The sequence below is a fragment of the Nanorana parkeri genome, unplaced genomic scaffold (genome assembly GCF_000935625.1).
Source record: "Nanorana parkeri isolate BGI_ZX_2015 unplaced genomic scaffold, ASM93562v1 scaffold545, whole genome shotgun sequence".
Lineage (NCBI taxonomy): Eukaryota > Metazoa > Chordata > Amphibia > Anura > Dicroglossidae > Nanorana > Nanorana parkeri.
The window spans coordinates 500,430-510,706 of NW_017306813.1; the positions used below are offsets into that span (position 1 = coordinate 500,430).

The 10,277-nt window shown below is 43.5% G+C and overlaps 1 protein-coding gene across 1 annotated transcript in view; it reads left to right on the top strand.

Annotated features, from left to right (window-relative positions):
- Positions 1-4,715, top strand: part of R3HDM1 (R3H domain containing 1) — a 78,896-nt gene extending 74,181 nt beyond the window's left edge. Inside the window, exons 28-29 of the mRNA XM_018561797.1 lie at positions 1,700-1,784; positions 3,879-4,715. Of these exons, the coding sequence (XP_018417299.1) occupies positions 1,700-1,784; positions 3,879-4,261 (468 nt within the window). The 3' untranslated portion in view covers positions 4,262-4,715. The remainder of the gene's footprint in view (positions 1-1,699; positions 1,785-3,878) is intronic.
- Positions 4,716-10,277: the final 5,562 nt, after the last annotated feature.

The window sequence follows — 10,277 nt, forward strand, 5'->3', positions numbered from 1 at the left end:
TCTATGGACTTTTTGGGGTACTGGGGTTTTTTGCCGTTTTACGGATGCACGCAATTTGTAACCTGGGCATGTTGGGTATCGTTTTACTCGTTGTAACCTCATCTTTTATATTTCATTAAAAAAATGGGTATTTTGTTGTGTTTTGGGGCATTTAATTACATTTTTCACTAAATATTGGGGTTTAATAAGGAGTTGCGCTAATATTGCGCAACATAAAAATTTGCAACTACCACCATTTTATTCTATAGGGTCTTGGCATTCAGAAAATATATAATGTTGGGGGGTTTTAAGTAATTTTCCGGCCTAAAATGTGGAATATAACATGGGTACAAAAAATGAAAAAAAGGCCTCAGTCATGAAGGGGTTAAGGAAATGAAACTGTAATCCGCTTTATCTACAGGCCTGACCTTATTTAACTACTAAAAGTCCATTAAAAGTGGAATACACTTTAAAGGGAACCCTCATATGTATATTGTACAACAATTTTCCTTCCTTCCTCCCTCCCAATAGTTATTAGTTGGACAGGCGCCTTCCTGTGTTCTCCTCTGCAACTCTGCCATTGCAGTGCATGCACCATAACCACACTGTTATTGGCTGCCACCTCTTGACCACAGCTCTCGGCTCAGAGCGATACCAGGGGGATTTGCGTGAACAGCAGGGCTGCGTAGAGGGACCTGTGTTCTGTTCTGTTCAAGTGCAGTTTAGTCTTGGATCTGGATCGGCTGTCAGAATGTGACAGTCAGTCACAGTGCACCACCTGCATTTGTGGAACTGCAGAGCACAGGGAGAGAGGGGGCATCCAACATTCATACATACATGCATAATATGAGCTCTGTCTTGTGATCAGAGGTAACCCTGCTGAACAGACCGCCACAGGAAGCAGTGGTGAGCTGATGGAGGTAAAAGCAGCAGCATTCCCATGCATTTTATTAGTTTAGAGCAAGACAATGATTGAGCAATACTTGTATGAAGGCCAGAATCCATTGTAAAGAAGTTAAAACAGAGCACACCATTTCATTTCAGAATAACATTGTATTGCGGCCTTTTAAAGAGAAGGTTTCTAAAAAACTATCAGAGGTATAAAGCGGGAACCTGGAGATGTGTGACTAGTCCAGTGTGCTATAACGTGCAAATGGGAATTCAGGAACTGAAATAATACTTGGGTCCTGTGCCCTTCCATCTCCCGTCCCTCACCCTTTGGTGGTGAGGTTTTCCATTACAGCAATGGACTAGTAGGTAGGCCATGCTATTTAATGCACCCCAGACAATGAGGATCTTAGGATGGTCTGCAATATATGTGAAGGTACCTACAGGCATTGTCACGTTTAGTCCTTGTCAGGGGTTTCGGAAGTTTTAGGTAAATACAGGTTCCCTTTAAAGTGTAATAACACTGATACTTTTTAGTTTTGGATAGAGTAGAAAATGGTTAAAAGCCCTGTATGTATTTGCCCATCTGTGTCCCATTGGGAGGATGACGCTACAGAATGATTGCAATCCCCTCTTAGTCATCAGTCATTGCCCCATGTTCTAATGATAACTGAACATTTTAGATATTTCCCTTCATTTCAGTCCTGGTGATAATGTCACTGGGACAGACAGAGGGGATCAATTAAAACAAAAGTTGGCTTTAGACTTGCTTTAAGTTTTTGTGGCAAAAGCTGTGCATTTCATAAATCAATGTGTGTTCTGCATCTTCTAGGGTCAGTCTGGACACAGACATGGAAATCGGGGAAAAAAAATGGCAAAGAAAGCTGCTTCCACTGACCTCTCTGCTGGTGAATCAGGTGAGAACAGAGTCTTGGGGAGAATAGAAAGAACAGTCTGTTCACCCCGTCCTGAATGTTGCATTTATGGTTCATTGATCTGGTATTTGCTATTCAAATGAATTGAGCAACATTCCTAAAGCTGAACTCCACAAATGATCTTTTACAGCCAATATATATTGGTCCAGCTTGGCTCAATGTAAGTGTCCGTATCTAATATCCAGAGCAGCCTTTCCCAACCAGGCTGCTGTGGGACACTGGTATGCCTCCTCAGGGGTGCCTTAAAATGTTGTGGTAGTGTGACTGTGATGTGAAGACTCATGCGAAGGGGGCTCCTGATGTAGAAGTGGAATTCTGATGTGAAAGGCGTGCTCCCGATGTAAAAGAGGGCTACTCATGCAAAGGGGGAATCTTGATTTGAAAGGGACACATCGATGTGAATGGGGAAGCCCACTTTTTTGGGTGTTTTTACAAGGGGTCCCCCTTAAAATCTATGACATTGTAGACTGGGGTACCTCAAGATTGGAGAATTGGAATACCTGCCCCTGAGAAATACCATGCAGCCATCACTGTGATGCATGTAGACAGGAAGAGACTGCGGGAGATCGGCACATGAATTTCATATAAACACGGCTTTGAGCAATGGCAGCTGGGGTATGAAGGCTTTTTCTATTTGGTGATATGAACGTTAAGCGTTTGTGCCTGGTGGGAGTCGATAGTAGAGACGTTATGGAATCCTAGATAACCATTTCACCGGTGCCTTCAGGAACTTAGGGGTTTCCTGGCACAGAATTACATCTGCAAGGAGAAATCTAATTTCTTCCAAATCTCATAGTAGAACTCTTCCCCCCTCCCCCCATGAGGTCACATGCTTATCTCACCTGACAAGTGGCAGATATTGCTTTCCTATCTCATATTGGCCCTGTCACTGCTGCTCTCTGTCTTGATTAATTGCAGGGAAAAGATCAGTGACACTAATCAAATTTTCTTCCATTTGCACAGCCTGGTTGAAGGAAAAAGCACAGACTAGTAGTACACCGATAGTGACTGCTAGTAGGGCCAAAATATGGGATGGCATGACAGTTCCTGACCAAGGCAGGGGCATGGAGTGATTACCGCTGGGGGGGCAAAAGTGTGCTTCCCCCATCAGCTAGGTAGATCTTCAGCTTTTCCCAACGTATTATTTTTATGTCAAACCATTGAAGTGGAAATTATAATGTCATGTCTCTACTCCCAGTCCTACAGCAAAAAGTTTTCCTGGCACACTCGCAAGCCAGCATGTAAAAAACTTGTCTCACCGCTAAGGTTAAAAACAGAGGTTTGGATACACGTCTGCAGAAAATGTGAAAGCCGCACCGCCACGCCACGGCACCTCTTATAGTTATCTTCTGCCCCATGTGCTCCAAGATGGAGGCTCTGATAGTTTAGAGTTAGGACCGCACTATAAGAGGTGCCTTGGCGCGGCAGTGCGGCTTTCACATTTTCTGCAGACGTGTATCCAAACCTGTTTTTAACCTTAGTGTGAGACAAGTTTTTTACATGCTGGCTTGTGAGTGTGCCAGGAAAACGTTTTGCTGTTTGACTGTTTGAAGCCCTTCCATGTGCACCTTGCTGTAAAGCTGGTGACGAATTGATGAGTGCGTTTGTCATCTGTTTTGCTACTCCCAGTCCTAGCCACACAAGCGCTGCCAGAACATACCAACACAATTTGACTTTGGCCAGGTCCGGCAAAACAAATGGACCCGAGATCTGTTTCACCGGACCTGATCGTGCCAGATCGGGGTTAATCTGATGTAAATAGTCACAAGTCCGTTTACATCAGATTCCCCATAGAATGACTTGGGGTCGCAAGATGGAGGAAAAAAGTGGACGGATACGGATGTCACAGCTGTGATATTGCTCTGATCAGGAGAGGATCCATGCACGGATCCCCTCCTGATCAGCCTGTGTGAAAGGGGCCTAAGACACGTATCGGCATCCTTCTGCTCATGTACAGTAGGATTGTGGTGGTTTAGGTTCTTTTTGTTTAATATGGTCTGTATAATATCCTGTATATAATCCTCTATAATAATATGGTCTTTCTAACCAGGCTTGCTTTTCTCTCCACGACTGCAGTCATCGGGAAGGTCTTAGAGATCACAGAGCTGCCAGACGGGATAAGTCGCAAAGACGCAGAAATGCTATTTGGCGAACTCTTTAAAGTAGGTGCTAAAATCCGGTGGCTTCGGGACCCTCACTCGCAGCAGGCACCGCACCAACAGCAACACAACCAACACAACCAACACTATTGTGGCAGTGGAGACAACCACACGAGTGCTGACCAGCCCAACCCTTCCATAGACTTGGCCTCCACGTACACCGTCATCGCCACCTTCCCCACAGTGTCCGCCGCGCAGAATGCACTGAAAAAACACAATGATTTCATGAACAAGTTTAGACTGAGAACAAGCAGAAAATCCTACGACCTTCACATCCTAGAAAGAGCAAGCTCTCAATAGAACAGACGGAGGCCCTGGTCACAGGGGGTCGGCCTCCACTTCAGTCGCCACAAACGATGGAAAAAAACCCGCTTCTCGTCTGTACAGAGACACGCTGTTGATTTCGTACGATCACGACCTAGCAAATGGAAGACCCTCCTATGGAACCGGCAAAGAAGAATATCGATCAGCAGGATTGAAACCTCTCCCTTTCCCCTTTTATAGTCTGTTTGTTTTATATTTATATTTCTGTATTGGACCCAAAGTTCTCTTGTACAGAGGAAAAAAAAAAATGTTGTTCATACTGAATGCCCATGATGGAAAAAGAGAAAAAAAAAAATGAAAAAAACAAAACAAAAGTCTGTGTTTTCTACTTTTTCTTTTTTCAAAGCCAGCACTTTGCCATCCATTTTTCCATGAACAGGGTGGGGGAAAATTAACGCTGCACTTAAAAAATATAAATAATAAAATAAAAATTAAAAAAAGAAAATTCTATATACAATACATAGAAATAAATATATATTATAATTATAGACCTACTACTGTTTAGAAGAGACGTCGAATTCTGTTCCCCTGACGTTCAAGGGGATGCCGTTAAAACTACTGGTTCTCTTCACCGTGCCCTTCAGAAGTTCTATAATTTAAGGCTTTGTGAAAGTTCATTGTAAATAAATGATATTTCTCACAAAATTCACTTTATAATTGTGGTTTTATAATTGTTTCGGTCTGGTTTCTTGCTAACCGGGTTCTTTTCTCGGCCTGAAGGTTCTTTTAGTAAAGAAAGAGGGGCATGGATTGAAGGATTACAACGTAATTGTGGTCTGGTAGCGCCAAATTGCTGCAGCCTGTTGCTTAAATCATCAAATATTTCTTTGCACCCTTTAAAACATTACAGATGTTATTGCGTTGTTGTAATGGAATGCAGTAACAAATGACAAATTAAGCAGAATTTACTTAAAACCTAATATCCATAATATGTAAAAACATTTCCCATATGGTGAAGTTGTAGATGTAGAATCTTATCTGCCACAAGATGGTCCAATAAATATAGCGTCATTTCACCGAGGTCTATTGGATGAGGGTTCTGAAACTACAACCAAGGTCTATTGGATGAGGGTTCTGAAACTACAACCAAGGTCTATTAGATGAGGGTTCTGAAACTAAAACCAAGGTCTATTAGATGAGGGTTCTGAAACTAAAACCAAGGTCTATTAGATGAGGGTTCTGAAGCTACAACCAAGGTCTATTGGATGAGGGTTCTGAACTACAACCAAGGTCTATTGGATGAGGGTTCTGAAACTAAAACCAAGGTCTATTAGATGAGGGTTCTGAAGCTACAACCAAGGTCTATTGGATGAGGGTTCTGAACTACAACCAAGGTCTATTAGATGAGGGTTCTGAAACTAAAACCAAGGTCTATTGGATGAGGGTTCTGAAGCAAAACCAAGGTCTACTAGATGAGGGTTCTGAAGCTACAACCAAGGTCTATTAGATGAGGGTTCTGAAACTAAAACCAAGGTCTATTAGATGAGGGTTCTGAAGCTACAACCAAGGTCTATTGGATGAGGGTTCTGAAGCTACAACCAAGGTCTATTGGATGAGGGTTCTGAAGCTACAACCAAGGTCTATTGGATGAGGGTTCTGAAGCTACAACCAAGGTCTATTAGATGAGGGTTCTGAAGCTACAACCAAGGTCTATTAGATGAGGGTTCTTAAACTACAACTATATTTCAACTCGTGTTTTGAGATTATTTTCTTTTACGGAAAAAAAAAAAAAAATCCCTATTGGTAAGTTAAAGAAGAACTCCAATAAAACATATATATTAACCCTTGCAGTGGGGATAGCCCAGCACTCTAAGCCCTCATTCACACTAGAAACGTCCGGCACGTACAGTTCCGTGCACGGCTGTATTGCTTAGGTCCCGGGAGGGACAGGTGCTGCGTGTGATTAGTACGCAGCCCCAGTCTTTATGGGACTACCAGGCCGTACACCACCCTACGTTCACCCGCCCTACACGTGGTTGCGGGTGTCCGTACTAGTACGCGAAACAGGATGGATCCTGTCTGCGTCCGAGCCAGGAAACACGCACCCGTACAGAGCTGCACTTGGGGTGAGCTGGCATGTTAAAGGTCACCCATGCCTAGACTAGGGACATGAAACATTTCCCATGTTCTTAGAAAGTGTTAAGCTTTAAAACAAGCCGTCACTGACCTCTCTGGCTGCTTTTAGTGTGAAGGTCTTCATTCTCAAAAGTCGCAAAGACTCAGAGGGCTTGTTCACACCAGCAAGCCGCGCTGAGCACATGGCTGCTAATAGACATGTGCCATTCGTTTCGGAAAGATTCATTATATGGACGAATTTTCGGTCATGATGAAAATGACGAATGTAAACAAATTAGAATTTCCGGTGACGAAAATTTCAGACGAAAGTCGGTAGCGGTAGTCTGTATGAATTTTTGTTGCAGCAAAGTGACATTTGACAAAAGGGAAAAAAAAAAAAAGCCTGAGGTTCCCCTCCCGCTTGATACTAGACCCTTTAGGTCTGGTGGGGATTTTAAGGGGGAACCCCCTAAAATACCTACCAGACCCTTGATCCGACCACAGGGGCCAAGAAAGGCGCAGGGAGGGGGAGCGCTTGATTGTCCCCGTCCCCCCTTTCCTGCCCTACCAGGCCTGTGCCCGACTCAAGGGTCTGGTAGGGATTTAAGGGGGACCCCCATGTTTTTCCCCTTTAAAATTACTACCAGACCTAAAGGGCCTGGTATGACTTTTGGGGGACTTTTTTTTTTTTTCTTCTGCGGACTATAAAACAAAAAAAATCCCGAAAAACGAAAAAATCCAAATAAAAACGAAACAAATTTTTTGCAGGTGCTCATGTCTAGCTGCCAATGTGTTATGAGACAAACGGTGTTCTTATTTTGTTAGAACATTAATGAAATGTGATCATTTCAATGATTATTATTATACAGGATTTGTATAGCGCCAACAGTTAGCGCAGCGCTTCACAATATGAGGAAGACATTACAATCACAATTCAAGACAAGATGGTAAGGAGGGCCGTGCCCCTGAGGGCTTACAGTCTAAAAGGGAGGGGGAAGTGATACATGAGGAGGTAGCTGTGTGGGGATGAATTGTTTGAGTTATAAGAGATAAAATATCAAACTGGCCACACACATCTGATTGGACAATCTCTGCACAAATTCCCTAAAGCTGGGTATACACAGGTAGAATTTCATACGAATGTCAAGTTAGAAAAATTCGATATTGCCATCAGACTTGAAGAATGTAATTCAACATTCTCTCTTATTTTACCATTCAATTTTAGACTAAATGGAATTTCCTGAACGAAAACCGCTTTTATGGTTTAAATTCCATCCCGCTCCTTTTATTCCCCAACTTATTTTTTTGGATTGCAGTTCTTTCAATCATGGAGTCATTGTGTGGACTGTGCTGGAAAAGGCAAAAGGAGTGCAGCCACATCTGGCGTGAACAAGCCTCAAAGTCTTTACACTTAAAGTGACATTAAAGTAAAAAAAAAAATTCCCTCCCCCCCCCATGTAAATTACTCTTATTCCGATCTTCTTTCCTGTCCTTTTTAATCTGTCCCTCCAGCGGTGTGACGTCACTCTGATCCAGCGCTGACTGCTCTGTCTCTCCGATCCAGCGGTGTCTGCAGGCGGGTGCACGCGCCCATAGACTTACCTTGCGTCTCTGCTCGTCTCCCGGCCGAGAATCGGAACTGCACATGGGCGCGCCCCACGAGATCCTTTGCGGCCGTACGAGCAGTTCCTGATTTTTGGCGCGGGAGTGCGCAGCGATAAGGTAAGTTTAAACCTAGTTAAAGAGCGTTTTTTTTTTAAACTTCTTGCCTATATCTAGTGCTTGCTAGCAGTAGATATAGGCAAAAAAAACGGAGGGTTTAGAACCCCTTCAAATCCTGCTGTTCTATCAGTTTGTGACTACGTTAGAATGTGTAACCGGTCATGTGGTCGCACATTTTAACGTAATCCTGCCCAATTTTTCAGCAGTGGATTGTGTGACCACCAATAGGTCAAGCATTCCAAAGTTTTCTCAGCTGTTCCAGGGCAGATGGTATGTGCAGGAGAACTGATCTGCCCTGGAACAGCTGATCGGTCCTGAAATGTCACTTCTATCTGACTTTGTGACTGCGATCTCACATTCCACCCCACTCACATAGTCGGATAGAAGTGACATTTCAGGACCGATCAGCTGTTCCAAGGGCCGATCTGGGCGGCCCTGGAAGAGCTGAGAAAGCGTTGGAATGCTTGATCTATTGTCTGTCACACATTCCACCGCTGTAAACCAGGGTGGGATTACGTTAAAATGTGTGACCACGTGACCGGTCACACATTCCAACCTAGTCACAAACTTTGATAGAACACCGGCAGCCTGCCATCAAAGACAAAAAGATTTTGATACCAGTGTTGTGAACTTGTGAACATTGATAATGAATCTCTCTGCAGTGCTTTTAGATACAGAGATGAATGTTATGGTTTTAGATTTGCTTCTACCGCTTGCTCAGAACATTCCATTACCTTGTACTGGGCGCAGGTTCACTTTAGGGATCACAGGAGCCTTTGATGTCTGCTATTCGCTCAGGTGCCGGACTCTTCCCTTCAAAGAAAAATAAAAGTGCATCAGTGACGGGATGAGACTATTGATCTCTGGGCTTTATATTACGGTGAGCCACGAATGCCGTCACAAACACAAAGTGAACTTGCTGTTGAGCAATGTGCTGCATATGAATGTTGTTTTCTTATACTGGTGAGTCACGGCAGCAGCTGGCTTTCCGGAGATCTGTGTCGCGTGCCAATGATGTCTTCTCACTTACAATTAAAAAGTGTCTGCAGCTTGACTTGATGCCAGGATGCGTGAGATACAACATGGAGGCTGCCTTTGCAGATCACTCCTGCTGAACGTTACCTGGTGGTCGGGCTTGAAGCAGAACTATAACAAGGCTTTGGACATTTAAATATTTACAGTCTTGAAGTAAACCTTTACACTAAAAGACCCCCTCCTCATGCAGCTTTGCATGCCGACCTGCAATCATCTTACATTCATTAAGGAAACTTTTTTTTATTTTACCTATAATTGTTTTTCCACTTCCTGGTCCTCTTGGGCATTAGTGATGTAATGTGCCCAAGCATTGCATCCTGGGAAGGTTACATCCAGCAGAGCATTGCTGGGAAATCTCATCTGTAATCTCACAAGAGCTCAGGGAAAGGCATTTTCCTCCCCTGAGATGATGGGCATGGTCACGTGTGTCTGAGTTCCAGGAAGTAAAGGGAGTTATATTAATCTGCCCTTAGTTAACATGGCCACTGTCAGAAGACTGGGGAAGAAAAGAGAAATAAGGTATACAAAGCCGGCAATTATCTAGAAGTATGTGTCTGTAGATTACTACAATCTCTTGTTTAGTTTACCGATTTGTACTGAGATTGTAGTCCATCCCAGGAGTGATCTTGGAGCAGTGACTACTTTACAACACACACAGGAACCATGGGGAACAAAAGTAGCCCCCCTCCAGAAGGAAGGACAGTGTCAGGACCAATTCAGAGATGATTGGAGGATCTACAGCCGAGTGGTACACAAATAAGAAACATTGTTGTTACTAGTTAAGGAACTTTAATGTATTTTTAGGACTTAACTCCTGAGTTTAGTGTCACTTTAATAGTCCTAGCCTGAGCAGCAGGTGTTTGTGTTTCTGCACAAGCAAAAGAGTACATAAAGCGGGACCCAATAATAAAAAAAACCTCAGCTCCATCAAGTGTCAGCCCCAGGTAAAAGTACTCTACCTTCTGATATAAGCAGCAAGGCCTGTACCAAAGACCGCCATACAACACATAAGGGGGGCGCGATGTATCAAGATTTGAGCAGACAGAATCTGGAGCAGCTGTGCATGGCAACCAATAAGGTTCTCTCTTCAGTTTGTTCAGTTACGATTTGAAAATAAAGGGAGAAGCTGATTGGTTGCCATGCACAGCTGCTCCATATTCTGTCTGCTCCAATTTTGATA